Source organism: Carlito syrichta, unplaced genomic scaffold (assembly GCF_000164805.1).
Source record: "Carlito syrichta isolate Samal-C Ts95f unplaced genomic scaffold, Tarsius_syrichta-2.0.1 Scaffold169260, whole genome shotgun sequence".
NCBI classification, from domain to species: Eukaryota; Metazoa; Chordata; class Mammalia; order Primates; family Tarsiidae; genus Carlito; species Carlito syrichta.
The window spans coordinates 136,187-151,296 of record NW_007113356.1 but is presented as its reverse complement, the minus strand read 5'-3'; the positions used below and the strand labels follow the sequence as shown (position 1 = coordinate 151,296).

At 40.9% G+C, this 15,110-nt stretch overlaps 1 protein-coding gene across 2 annotated transcripts in view; it reads left to right on the top strand.

Annotated features, from left to right (window-relative positions):
- Nucleotides 1-300: 300 nt before the first annotated feature.
- The window catches only part of CHD2 (chromodomain helicase DNA binding protein 2), a 131,138-nt gene continuing 116,328 nt past the window's right edge, over nucleotides 301-15,110 (top strand). For both annotated transcript variants that reach the window (XM_021709227.1, XM_008051272.2), the window contains exons 1-2: nucleotides 301-1,503; nucleotides 1,848-1,980. In XM_021709227.1, coding sequence (XP_021564902.1) covers nucleotides 1,919-1,980 — 62 coding nt within the window. In that variant the 5' untranslated portion in view covers nucleotides 301-1,503; nucleotides 1,848-1,918. The remainder of the gene's footprint in view (nucleotides 1,504-1,847; nucleotides 1,981-15,110) is intronic.

Genomic DNA, 15,110 nt, shown 5'->3' with positions numbered 1-15,110 from the left:
TTGTTTTTATAGATCACATGGTTTTGAAATTTTGGAGAATTTTGCCCTGTGACTACAATGATAATTTGCTATAATATTTTACCAGTTGTTAATAATTTGCCATTGTTGGAATGGGTGTATATTATAATTTGGAAATATAAGTGAAGTGTTGAGATATGTGTGCTGATGGTTTTGGAGGTGGAATTTATTGGTTTCTTATTTAAAGGTGACCGTGGTTGGTCCATACTCTTGAATTTGAAGATCTTTGTTTTGCCTGAATCAGTGTGGGAAGTAAATATATTGTGGCTATGGTAATTGGGGGAGGGGGTACAGTTTCCAAGGTTATATAATGGGTTAAATAATTTTGTGAAAGTACAAAGAAAAATCTAGATTCTTGAATAAAAATTGGTTGCATTAATTTTTGCTCTAATGCAACTGAACACTAGGGAGGCGCTCTTGAGTTGTAAAATTTACCCCTTTCTTCAGTTGGGATGGAAAATTCCCCCTTAAACTTTGTTCTCATGATTTTTAGGCATCATAAAAAAGGTATAAGTTAAATTTCATTTATGAAATTAAGATTTTACTTTTATTTAGGACCATTTTTACCCATGGGGGGTTAAGTTTTAAAAATAATAGTACTTAAGCTGAGCTTTATATTCTCTAAGAATTATCCCTTTTTCAAAATGGCTTGATAAAACACCACTTCCTGTCCAGGGAGGAAGTTATTTTAGCTCAAGGACTGAAATATTTAGCAGATCTTTAGACAAAAGGAACAAATTACATTTCTCTCTGGCTTAAAAAGGGTGCTTGAGCCAGAGGGGGTTAAGAAGCCCTCCCCCTCCCCCTGTTGGGGTGGTCTGGAGGGGCAGGGAGGTGTGGGGGTGGGGGTCCTCAGGCTCCCTGGGATGGAGGATCTTTTTTTTTTTTTTTTTTTTTTTTGGTGGAGATGAAGGGGTGGGTCTATGGTACATCACCTGAGTTGTGGGGTAAATGTAGAGAGTGTCAATCAAAGGCAGAGCTCTCAGAGCTGGGAAGGAGGCTCTAGATGGCGGCTGTGCCTTAGAGAGAGCGCGCTCTGCTCCCTGCCTTTGCCTCACTTTACGCAACTTTCCCTAACTTTCGGGCAGCCTCAGGGGGCCCCCGCAGCCCCCTGCCTCTCCTGGTGACTTACTGGGGTCGATTCGAACCTTTTTTAGGGAGAAAAGCAGCTTTTAAGAGCTTTCTTTTCGTGCCTTGTTGGAAAGAAGCAGCCGTACTGAGAGCCCAGGTCGTTGTTTTTTCCAGCTTAGAAGCCATGGCGCACCTCCATTTTTGTGCGCTCTCCTAATGAGGTTTTTTTTCTTTCGGACGCGTTTTGGTATTAATTATTGCTTTATTTTTTTGGTCAGTTAACATATTTGAGGATTATTTAATTTATTTTTTGTTTTTTAACGGAGGATTTTGCCTTTATTTTTAATTATTTGGGATCTGATATTTTTCTACTACTAGATAGGACTCTTGCTTTGGACATACTACATGGATCAGGTAAGTTTACGATCATTAGTGATAATTTTAAACGTTTATATGTTAAAGTTTGCTTTATTTTCTGTAAATACGAGAAATTCTTGGATGACGCAATAAGATAAAAGAGATTGTTATTTGTATCCAGTGTGTTACTTTGAGAAACTTTCCTTATTGATAGTGATGCTTCCACTGTTTGGTTTACCCTGTGTTTTTTTTTTTTAAAGGAAAAAGTAGAAATATTTTGTTTTTTAGTGCTTGCCGTTGTTGTATTATAACAATATCGTTAACATCGTCAGGACTTTGTTCCTGATAATAAAAACCATCGATAGAAGCCGGGACCTTACCTTTCTTTCAACTTTTGACAGTAAATACCTGGGCACAGGACTTCAAAGCAAACACAGATTCCCCCTCCCCCTTAATATTTAAGAATTAAAAGATGATGAGAAATAAGGACAAAAGCCAAGAGGAAGACAGTTCGCTACACAGCAATGCATCGAGGTATGAGCTATCAACTTTCTTCCTTTTTGTCTTTTTTTTGGGGAAACCTCAGCTTACAATTGTTTACCTTGACAGACACGGCGTGCTGTCTGTTTTATTATAAGTATTTTTCTAATTTGGATTCGTTATTTTAAAGCATGACCTTGAGATTGCTAATATGCCACACCCTAATTTTTTGGTAGCAATTTATGAAAGTTGAGTTGTGACTTAAGGCCTGTTACAGCAGTCAAAAGGTAAGGTACCTTTATTCAAAGGGGCCTTTCCTGTAATCTACAGTTTTTCTGTCAGTAAATTTCAGTTTTTAGGGTTTTGTACTGCAGAAAAATGACCTTGTCGGTTTAGCCATTGCTGCATTGCACCATTTTACATACAAGGCAAATTTTTTCTTTGAAGAATCTAGGATATCCAAACTTGTATCTGAGGGCCATAGAGGAGCCTTGTAGTAGTAAATTATAGTAAATAGACATTTGAGAAAGTTAGATGAATGAAAAAATGTACATTTAAAAATGAAATCGCAAAAAGGACCTTTTGACTGATGCCTCTCAGTTTATATTTTTATCTGACTCTATATTTCTTTTGATACACTTGACATTTTAGGAAATTTTGATATGATTTATCAAAGCATTTACTTGATGGTTAGAGTTCCAGCATTTATGAAATCAAACCTGTAATCACGAATCCTGGAATGTTGTTAATATACTTCTGTTTTGTGTTTGTTGCTGTGATTATAATTGTATATTTATATTAAAATATTTTAAGGCTTGCATTTATATGCTTACGACGGTACTTTCTGTTTGGTAGGGGTAGCATTTTATCCCTACATTTTAGTGGTAGTTGTTTTAAGTTTATTGATGTACTTTGACAGTCGTCTGGAATGCTTTATTTTCTGAAGCTTACAAATGTACTGTTTGTTCAAATCATGATTTGTTTCATATTCCTTGGAGTATCTTACTAGTGACAAAGTAATAAAGCCTCTAAGATGTTTTTGTTGTATGACTTCTGTATTTTAATTTTTAAAAGTGTATATAAATGCATTTCTTGATGTGTATTCATAATGAATTGTCATACGTTTTAAATCATGGAGTTAACACATGTGATTGGTTATGTGATTTTTTTCCTCCCCAATTCTTTTTCTTTTACTTTTATAATTTTGTAAAAATAACATTTTTTTCCATTAGGTTAGTTAATTTTGAAGTTTTGAATATGGTTTATTACTAAGATGTTGAATTCTATTTATTTTAGCCTAAAAATGTGCTGGGTCTTTGCTTTTAAAAATAAGTTACCAAATTTTTTTGCCAATTGAGTTGTCTCCCAGTTTGGACTGCTGTCGTATTAATTGAGTTGCCCATGTAATTGCTAGATTATGTGGAGGACAGAAAACTTTTCTACTATTATAAAGTGATTTTTCTGGAAAGTAATGACAATTTGAAGAAATGGGAAACTCCCCAGGTATATTTGACAAATTAATGAAAGATTTAATACTAAAATTGTTACTCCCCTGAGTATATCATTTGCATAGTCTCACATGGTTTTGGTTTTTTTATGCAAGGTTTGTGGTTAACATCATTGATCAGGCTATGCTTTCTAATTTAAAAAAGGAGCAGTGTTGTTATTCTTTTAATATTTTTACTCTCACCTGGAAAACTACTTGGAAGTTGACAGGCATTTACCTACTGGCAGAAGTGGTTAGAGCTGGACAAGAAGCATGTACTGCACTTTGGAAATGTGTTGTCAAGTATACTTTGAATCATATACCTGATGAGTGTCAAAAATATGTGAGGCTCCTTAAAGAGAAGATAGCTACTTTTGAATTACTGTTAACCTAAATTGCACACCTTATTACATGTACATAATTATGACATCACTTCCTTTTAAAGTTGTAAAGCTAAAGGATGTTAGTGGTGTTTTAATGTTACTTTTAGTGAGTTGAGAGATAGGATACTGTCTCTGTAACTAGTAGTTGGTTCCTTATGCCATCAGAGTTTTTATGGCACTAAGTATCGTGTTTAGGAAATACTACAAAAATCACTTTTGCAGCCCAAGCCACAGGGGGATGAAAGGAGAGACATTTGAAGGTCAAATAAACTTTGGTCTGAGGATTACTTTAGGATCTGGAAGGAATAAGTGCAAATTTAGGTAAAACTTGGTAATTAACTGTTTTTGAAAATAGTGCACTACTTAATAGTGGTTATATAAGTTTGTATTCCTGTGTTTTAAAGTTAATGCTTATTTAAGTCTAGTAAGTTATACTTGGTTTATCATGATTTTTGAAGATTAAAAATTCACTTTCAAAAATGTGATTTCGAAAACATTTGATATTTGTAAAATTTCCAAGTACTTAAAACATAAAACAAAGTTTCAGTGTTGGACATATAAAAAGTATACCACACTCTATCTGAATAATTTGCAGCTTGGGGATAATATCTGTACTAGCAGAATGAAAATGGGAGAAGGATGGAACTGCACACAAAGAGTTGTGTTGTAGGACACTACGTTTGCAATTTATCTTAAGAACTGAAACGTTTATTAAATTTATCTTCAAGTCGTCTGCTTTTGAGCCAGATTTATTTTGATAATCTGAGGTGCGATTAAATCTTAATTTTCACCATCGCGTTAGCAGTTATCTAAAAGACTGGGGATGATTATAAATGGCATAATGCAGTTGCTTGTGGACTGGAACAGGCAGTTTAAGTGGCAGCCATTTTATGACGCTGATTATACTTTAAAAATCGGAATTTTTGAGAAGACTGAAAATGAACCGAAACCCAAAGTACCAAAACCCTTTTCCCTTCCCTTCTGTCCCCATCTTTGGTGCTCTGGTGCTGAAATAAAGGGCAGCTCGATAGCTAGCCCGCGGGCAGTTCTGTGAGCCCCTGGCATCTTGGTGCAGGTCCAGCTCAGTCACAAAATGGCTGTTCCTTTGTGCCGCAGCGCTGACAGACATACTGCATTGCACTGTGTACTCGCCAAACAGCAGGAAGTTGCCGTGCCGAGTTCAAAGGCCGGCCGGCGGCGGCGCCGCGTGCTGATTGGCTGCTCGCGTGCCTGGTAACAGCAGGGTCAACGGCGGCGCCTTCGGGCTGGCTCCGCCCTGTGATGTCAGACGGCCCCCGCGCGGGGGAGAGGACGTGGTGACGTCTGGCCGCGTGCGCGCGGGCACCACCTCCGCTTCGGGAGCCGCGCCGGGGGGAGGAGTAGGACGGGAAGCCGTCGGGACTTTCCGGTGGGCGGCTTTTCTCCTGGCTGGTTTTGATCCTGGCGGTCTTCGCCGCCCTTTCCCGTGGCTGCCGCACGCTGCAGCGTAAATTCGTTTGCCCATTCCCGGGAATGGTTTTCCTCTTTTTAGAAGCGGCTTCCACTTTTGGAGAAAAAGTAAAAGGCACTAGTTGGAAATCTTCAGATAGAGAACCTGCCAATTTTTACATTTTCGCTTTCCCTTCTCATACCCTAAGCGGGGGTTTCCCCCCTTGCTCAGCGTGGAGAGATTAGTGAGTTTAATTTTGTTAACATTGACCAAAAACCTTTTCAGTGCCGGAGGAGGTTGCTTTTATTGTAGTTGAAACCTCTTAACCGGAGTTTGAGCTGTCGGTACATGGCTCATAAACAAAGGGAAGAGTGTGTGAACCTGTCCCCTTGCGTTTTTACTTGGTACCATACATGTTTTCAGTTGGCACTTGATGGAGAAAAACCCAGGTCAGTATGTGCTAAGAGCTTTCTATTTAAGAGTCACAGTGGGATAGTGCACTACAAAACAGCTCGGGAATTTTCACTTGTGTAATTGGTGATTAAACCATGGCAGAATGCAGCGTCAGGCAACCGGTGCGCCTGTGGACAGCACAGGCGTCAGGGTCCACGGCGCCTGCCGGAGGACTGACTCACAGTTGGCCGAGAGCGGAGTCGCTTGGCCGAATCGTGGGAGAGGCCTTGCGCGGGCCTCCGTTCCGGTCATTCTGCTTTGGTCCTGGTAAACTTGATGTTTACCGCCTTCCGTGCCTGGAAACCCCTGCAAGGATTTTTGTTTAAAGAGATTCACTTACTAATGACGAACTCATAACTCAAGTCAAAAGTAGTGAATTTAAGCATGAACGAAAGTTAGTGAGCCTAGCTACTGTAGACGGGAAAGTTTTTTTTACCTTATTCGGATTTTTTTTTTAGCAGTGATAAAGGCGTAAGCTGCCCCGTAATTAGCCGTGATTCAGAGTTGTTATTTTATTGAACTTCACTGTGATAGTGGGTTTTGTAGGTTCTTACAGTCTAGGTTTTTTGGGAAGAGTTCTTAGGGTAGCTTGTGGAAACTAGCTGCAACTGAGTTTTCTGTTATATAGAAGTGTGTCAAAGATTTCGTAAGGGATTTTAAAATATGCTCAGGTGTACATTGTATATAAAATACTTAAGTACTTGTAGAACTTGATGAACATTAACTGTAGCTTCCAACTTTTTGAGCTGTGTCTACCACAAGAACAAAGATAGTAATCCCATTTTATGTATATTGAGACTGAATTCTAGTTAGGTGTGTTAATATTTGCTAAATGCCCTTGAGTTATTTATTTATTTATTTATTTCTGTCGCCCAGGCATGCTCATGCCACCGCATCCTCTACCTGCTGGGCTCAGGCAGTCCTTCCGCCTCAGCCTTCCAAGTAGCTGGAAACTACAGCCACGTGCCACCACACCTAGCTAAGTTTTTGATTTATTGTAGAGTCTAGGCTATGCCAAGTTGCCCAGACTGGTCTCGAACCCTTAGGCAGTCCTCACCTCAGGCAACCCTCTCACCTCAGCCTCCCAGAGTGCTGAGATTATAGGCGTGAGGCGCACCACAGTGGCCTACCTTTGAATTTCTAACAGTGGGTAGAAGTCACCATTGCAGTTACGTTATTATGCTATTGAGGGTGTTTTAACCCAAATAAATGCCATTACTGCATGAGTTAAAATAACATCTAATGATGTAACAGTTTGTCTGTGGACTGTTTATAATGTGCTTGGAGCACATTAACTTTTTAAAGATCCAATGTTTTTTACGTCTGTTTATTGAGCCTTCAGCTTATGGCATAAAGTGACCAAAAATAAAAAAAAAAGAGTGTTAATTAATCTGTGTGTGTGTCCTTGCTGTGTAGAATCTGCAATTTGAGCCGGGCTCGGCTCGGTGGCTCAGCCTGTAATCCTGCGCTTTGCGAGGCTGAAGTGAGTGGATTGCCTGAGCCCGCGGGTTCGAGACCCGCCTGGGCAACTTGGGGAGACCTCATCTCTACAATAAATCAAAAATTAGCCGGGCGTTGTAGTGCACGCCTGTAGTTCCAGCTACTACTCAGAAGGCTGAGGTGGAAGGATCGCCGGAGCCCAACAGGTGGAGGATGTGGCCGGGAGCGGCCACTGCAGTCTGGGTGACAGAGACTCCAACTCAAAAAAAAAAAAAAAGAATCTGCAATTTAATCTTTTTTTTGATCTCCAGTTTCCAGTTGCTGTTTTGCTCTTGGCAGTTAGCACCTTTTGTAAAGATTAAGTCAGTATGGGAAGATGGGCAAGTAGTATTTTTTTATAGGGAGTTTTAGTTGTGAAAGTTGTAATAGGTTACTGCTTGAGGAGTGAATCTGGAGGAGTGAATCTGGAGGTTTATTTGAATTTTACCTCAAACTCAGATATTAAAATTATTTTACTCCTGCCCCATCCCTCCCCAACCCCTGACAGTTGTTAGATACCTCCTGAGACCACCTGGGATTTGCAAACACTTATTTTCCCTCTAAAATTTGGTGCAATAACTTTTTCCTGGTATTAAAAATTGAGTGACTACTTGGTGGTATCCGGTTTTTTTTTCCTTGCTATGAGCCATCTTTTTTTTAAGATCTTTCAGCTTTTTTCTGTTAACCTTATAACTCATCTTCTTTGATGGCTGTCACTTGAATGGACAGTTTTTGTTTTAAATTAAGAATTATTTTGTATAGAAATAATAACTTCATTGGCTTGCTTTTGCTGGACGGTGGCATTGTAGCTGAATGATCCCTCCTGCATTCCATCTTGATTAGCCATCGAGTTCAAATTGATACCTCTGCAAAGTTGCCAAATACCTCCTGTTTTGGAATTTTAGGGTTACCAGTGTAAAACCAGAGTAACAAAAATTAACTCAATCATTGAATGTCCAGGCTCAATTGTATATTTATTTTGCCATCAGTAATTCAGCACATTCCTGGAACACATTGCTATTATGTCTGTAAGAGGTCTTTCCCAAATCGATCTAATCTTTAATTGATAAGGCAAGTCTGAGTGCAGAGACCTTTCTACAAAAGCTCATATACTGGATACATTTGAGACTTGATTACAAAGTGGGAATGGGCTTTTCTTTGTGAAATAAATGGTAGAGAATATAGGTGTATGATAGCCATTCATGGTACATTTTCTGAAACAGTTCCAATTTAGCATTTTATTGTTAATATATGTGAGTTTCTGCTTTGGTATTTCAACATCTTATGGACAGTATTTCAGTTCATTTTACTGGAGTTCCTATAGTTTAGGGAAAATGTGATCACTGTGATGTTGCAGAAGAATCCCGGCTAACGCAACATTCTAAGGATAGTCAGATTTTATACTTTGGATTTTTTTTTTTTTTTTTTTGAGTCGGTCTCACTCTTGCCCAGGCTGGAGTGCAGTGGCATGCTCATGGCCATTGCAGCCTCAACCTGCTGGGCTCAGAGGATCCTTCCGCCTCAGCCATCCAAGTAGCCACCACACCCTGCTAATTTTTTGATTTATTGTAGAGATGAGGTCTCACCAAGTTGTCCAGCCTGGTCTTGAACCTGTGGGCTCAGTCAGTACTCTTATCTCTGTCTCCCAAAGTACTGGGATTATAGGTGTGAGCCATAGCCCCTGGCCTGGATTTAATTCTAATGAGTCATTTAGTCGTTTGTAATGTTTAAATACCTTCATGGCCTACAAGAGCTGTCAATGTAATAGGTACCAGATTAACTTTTACATTAAGTTTGTTGTTGGATTTATACTTTTCTCATTATAAAAATGGAGATAACGCTGGGTGCAGTGGCTCAGTAAATATATTAGTAATTTTTTTATTATTGCCTTATCTTTCTTGACCCCCTATTTGTACTAGCTAAGTCCCTCTTCAAGAGTGGACATCCTGACTGGACTTAGTTACAGGAGAGATTTATGAAAATGATTTTAGGAGGCAAGTCCCCTTCTAGTTTGTTGAAATCTTGGATGTGTTTTATAGTTAATCCTCTCCTAGAATTTTTTTTCTGAGAACCAGCCTTTTGAGGGAGATTATAACTCTTCCTGGACTACAGCAGCTTCTTGTGTGAGTCACAGCTTTGCTCTTGGCATTCAGTCTCACTAGTTAACTCTCTCCCCAGCCCCCAGGGTAATTGTTGCCCTGATTTACTGGCTTCCTCATTTCCTCTAGAGCTATTAGAGGACAACAGTGGTAGTGAATACTGTGGCACAGGGCTACATGGGTATAAGTGTCTCAGCAGTAATATTTGCAACCAACGTCTCACTGGCTGCAGCTTGCTTTTAGTAATCCATCTTCATCATAACACTGTACTTGTCTTAGCATGAGGCCTAACGTGCAATTCTGTTGGAACACATAGTCTCAAGATATATGTTTTGGGGCTCCTCTACTTCCTTCATTTCCTTTCCTTTTTGGGTTATGGGTGAGTTGAGTTCTATTTTTTGTTCCTATTTCAGACCTTGGAGAGCTTCTAAATATACCAATGACCAGCTCTTCCCCCAGAATTTAGTTGGTTTTCAAAAGTTTTCCATGTGTTTCAAATTTGTGTGTGTTTCCATATGTTTGTAACATCTCCACGTGTTTCGAATCTTCTGATGGAACACTTGTCCTTAACATTTTTTTCAAATAACTCTTGGTCTTTCTATTGTCCCATTCTCTTTATGCTCTTTTTAGTCCAATTTTAATAGCTGCTTGAATTTGGGATTCTGGAAGCAAAGGTGGAGTGGGATGCTGAGACGGGGTTTTGGCTTGATGGAGGAGAAAGTTACTGTATTAAATGTTAATGCAATTACATTCCATTCCAAACTCCCTTTCCCACTAGTTTATAAAAGTAGCCATCTATACACTGGGCCTTAAAACAGTGGACCTGGGCCATGCTGAGGTCCCCACATGAGCTCTTCTTTATCAGTTTTCTTCCTCTAAAGGCCTGTGGGTGGCCCTAGGTCCTGTTGAGTTTGTGTAACCCTTCTGATCGGTGGTGGTGTATGCTTTCCAAGAATTGTAAATACTTCTTGAATTTGTTTATGCTGGTTTTATAGTCTTGCATTGATTAATGGCAGGGATCAATTGTAAGAAGTGTGTTAGGCAGTTTTGTGTTTATGTGAACATTATAGAGCGTACTTACACAAACCTAGATAGTATATATAGCCTACTACACACCTAGGCTGTATGGTATAGCCTATTGTTCCTAGGGTATAATCCTGTATAGCATGTTAGTGTACTGAATACTGTAGTTAGTTGTAACACAATGTAAGTATTTGTGCATCTAAACCTTAAAAAGTCACGTTAAAATAGGATATTATAATCTTAGATGAACCACCATTGCATATGTGGCCTGTTGTTGACCTAAAGTTTGTTATGTAGTGTATGATTGTACTTGTAATTTTGAATTTAAATTAAATTACGAGTCAGTAGGTAGAATGATTGTGAGACTGTTTCAGTGAAAACTAAGTCAAGGCCGGGCACGGTGGCTCAGCCTGTAATCCCAGCACTTTGGGAGGAAGGCCCAGGTGAGAGGATTGCTTGAGCCCAGGGGTTTGAGACCACCTGGGCAACTTGGTGAGACCTCATCTGTACAGTAAATCACACATACAAAAAACTAGCCGAGTGTGGTGGCATGCTCTGTAGTTCCAGCTCCTTGGAGGGCTGAGATGGAAGGATTGCCTGAGTCTGGCAGTTCGAGGCTGTGGTGGCCATGAGCATGCACAGTCTGGGCGACAAGAGTGAAACTCCAACTCAAAAAAAAAAAAAAAAAGTAAGTTGAATGCTTTAGGAAGACTGACTAACAGCTAGCATTTTGAGGAGGGGGAGGTATTTTACTGTATTGCCCAGGCTGGAGTGCAGTGGCATAGTCATGGTTCACCATAGTCTCAACCTCCTGGGCTCAGTGATCCTTCCACCTCAGCCTCCCTAGTAGCTGGCACTACAGGCGCATGCCACCGTGTCCAGCCAGTTTTTTTGAGTTGGAGTCTCACTCTTGTTGACCGGACTGGAGTGCAGTGCCACGCTCACAGCTGCTGCAGCCTTGACCTGCTGGGCTTAGGCGATCCTTCCACTTCAGCCTTCCATGTAGCTGGAACCACAGGCACATACCACCATGCCTGGTTAACTTTTTGATTTATTGTAAAGATGAAGTCTCACCAAGTTTTCAGACCGGTCTCAGCCCATGGACTCAGGCAATCCTCTTGCTTCCACCCCCCAAAGTGCTAGGATTACAGGCGTGAACCATGGCACCCAGCACCAGTAGGTTTTTAAATTTTTTTTTGTAGAGACAAGGTCTCACTGTTTGCTCAGGCTGATTTCAAACTCCTGTGCTCAAGCAATCCTCTTGCATTGCCTACCACAATGCTAGGATTACAGGCGTGAGCCACTTTGCCTGGGCACAGCTAGCATTTATAGTGCCTACCATGAACTTACAACGTGTTCAGATTTCTTTATATATGTTAATTTGTGTAATCCTCACAACTCCTGAGGTAGATAAGATTATCAGACCTATTTTGTAGATGCGAAAATTGAGGCTCAAGGGGGAGTAAATGGTAGAACTGGGATTCAAACACTGGCAGTTTAGCTCTCAGCTCCATTAAGCATCTTGTGAAAATTTGATGGGTGAGAGGAAACTGTGTGAGACTGGGGAGAAGGAAAAATTTAGCAATTCCATACTTTGCTTCTCTTAAAGCTGCATTTCAATGAAGCAAAATCAATGCAGCGTGAGTGGGTGTGGTTGATGGCAGATACTATGCTGTTCAAAAGACCATGATTCTGCATCAAAAGATTCAAGTTAAGTGGTGCCCTGAAGTGATTCCCATGGGGATAGTGTAGCTGGAGTTATTGGAGACCTCAGAAGAATTTTGCCCTTGTGCAGCTTGTCTTCCATTGCCACGTGAACTTTGAGTTTGGCCACAGTGCTTAAAGATTTGTGCTTTGCTTTTAATTTGTATTGGCATCGGAGTCTCAATCTGTTGCCCAGGCTGGAGTGCAGTGACACTCTCACAGTTACCACAACCTTGACTTCCATGTAGCTGACACTACAGGTGTGTGTCACCACGCTTAATTTTTTGATTTATTGTAGAGACGAGGGCTCACCAAATTGCCCAGGTTGATCTTGAACCCCTGGGCTCAGGTAATCCTCTCACCTCTGCTTCCTAAAGTGCTGGGATTACAGGCATGAGCCACCATACTGAGCCTGATTTGTATTTTTTATACTGAGCTTAGTTCCCAGTTTTGCGTGAGAATTAGAAAGCAGGCTCCCTGCCTGACTGGATGTTAGGAGCCTTGTGGTAGGTTTGGGTAATTGTCAGAAGCTATGGGTTGGGTCTGCTGTTGCATAGGCAGGCTTGGGAACAGTTGTGTATATAGGCCCTCTGGGAAAATAGTTCTTGAGTGCGCTGAATGTTGAAAATCTTAAATGATTAGTGTGTCTTCCATTTAGATACAAATTGACATCCAAGTAGAGGCAGTATATATATGGCTGGTGAATTATAATTTTGGAAGAAAAGGGTGATGGGTCAAATTTTTGCTTTGCTCTATTTTTCTTGCTTAAAAAAAAACCTACTACCTCTGAATTTAGCTTTACATAGGCATTTAAGTCTTCACATTTACTTGCTATAAATCATGGGTGCTTGTTCAACATATTCCTAGGCTTCTTGCATGGAAGTTAAAAAATGTAGTCATTCTGGGGTTGTGTCCAAGAATCTGTATGTTGGACAACAACTGATTCTTACGGAGGCAGGTTTGGGAATAAAGGCTGGTGGGGCAGGATTTGGGTTTCCTTCTGCTTCTTTTTAGCTGAAGATCTTGGGCAGGAGCCTCTGAGCTTGTTTCTTCATATTTTAATATGAAGTAAGGGTAGTACTTTTGTTTTAGGGAGATATAATTAAAATAATGCTTCTAAAGCAGTGGCTTTTAACTAGGGGGCTGTTTTTCACCCCTCCATTTTCTCTGAGTGTTTTTGCTTGTTATAGTGGGGGGTGGGTGTGCTACTGGCACCTGGTGGCTAGAGGCCAGGGATGCTGCTAAATATCTGTAGTGTGTGGGGCAGCTCCCCATGAAAAAAATATCCAGTCCCAAACATCATTAATGCCATGGTTGACAAACTGCTTGCCCCAATGAATATTTGTTGTTAGAAAGTCGAGGCCCCTTACTTTGGCTTTCTCTTTTCTGTGACCTGATCCAGAGACCCCTCTTCCTATGATGCTTATGGGCATAAGTGTCATATTTACTATTGGGATTGATAGTCAGGTTTCTCAGTCTCCTTTTAACTTTGGGAGTTGCTGAAAGCCCTATCTTATTTATAAAAGTCTAAAGATGACAGCCTAGAAGTTAGCTACGGAGGAAGTAGGACTCAGGGCTGAAAGGAACTGCTTAAACTGGCCCATCTATCCTTAGTTCTAAAGGGATTATAGTTCATCTTTCCTTCGTTAATGAATTCTAGGGACCATTTCCCCCCTTGTGACTGCCTTTCATTGCTTGGTTGTTTAACAGCGTCTTGTTTTTATTTATTTATTTTTTTGAGTTGGAGTCTCACTCTGTCACCCAGACTGGAGTGCAGTGGCCGCTCCCAGCCACCGTAGCCTCGACCTGCTGGGCTCCGGTGATCCCTCTGCCTCAGCCTTCCAAGTAGCTGGAACTACAGGAGTGCTACCACACCCGGCTAATTTTTTGATTTATTGTAGAGATGAGGTCTCGCCAAGTTGCCCTGGTGGGTCTCCAACCCGTGGGCTCAGGCAATCCACTCACCTCAGCCTCCCAAAGGTGCGGGATTACAGACTGAGCCACCAGCCCGGCTGTTTTTTGTTTTTACCTGAGTAGAAAGCTTACTTTGTCCTTTGCATATAATGTGTTGCCACATCCTGATTAGATAGGTATTTATACCTTATTCAGGCTCCTTGCTATAATACTTCTGTCTTTACTGGTATGTATGCCTGAGTGCCAATAGTTTGGTGCTTTGTAAACTACTCAAATGTTATTTGGTTACTGAGGAGCAGAAGTAGCCTGAATGAAGTTAAGGTGATGTCTGCCTGGTTCCAGCTGTGAATTTTTGAAATTCACTTGTGGGGGATAGGGAGGAGAAGGGAGCTGGTACTAACGGTAGTCAATATCTGTCTGGGGATGGGGAGACATCCCTTATTAACAAGGGTACCTGAACGATGCACATTTGTATACCTAACCCTTAACTGTACCCCACAATTTTATAATAAAAAATATGTTTTAAAAAAAAGAAATTCACTTGTTAAAGGTAGATTTTTGGTTTGGCATGGAGGTCACCTGTAATCCCAGCACTTTGGGAGGTCAAGGAAGGGAGAATCACTTGAGACCAGGAGTTCAAGACCAGCCTAGGCAACATAGCAAATATTTTTATTATACAAAAATAAAAATAGCTGGATGTGGTGTTGTGAACCTGTAATCCCAGCTATTCAGGAGGCTGAAGTGGGAGGATCGTTTAAGCCCAAGAGTTTGAGGCTGTGGTGAGCCATGATGACAGAGAAAGATCTGAGAAAGAGATACTGGGGGGGGGGTAGATTTTTTTCCTCCCCCTCTCTTTACCACCGGATTTCTTTTTTTTAATTTTTTTTATTTTTTGAGTTGGAGTCTAGCTGGAACTACAGGCGTGTGCTACCATGCCTGGATCATTTTTGATTTATTGTAGAGATGAGGTCTCACCAAGTTGCCCAGGCCGGTCTCGAACCTGCGAGCTCAGGCAATCCACTCACCTCAGCCTCCCAAAAGGTGCGGGTGCGGGATTGCAGGCTGAGCCACCGAGCCCGGCACCACCGGATTTCTTAATCTGGAAAGTCCTGATAGAATATGGTGTTTTAGCCGGTCTCGGTGTTTCAGCTGGTCTTGATGGCTCAGCCTGTAATCCCGCGCCTTTGGGAGGCTGAGATGAGTGGATTGCCTGA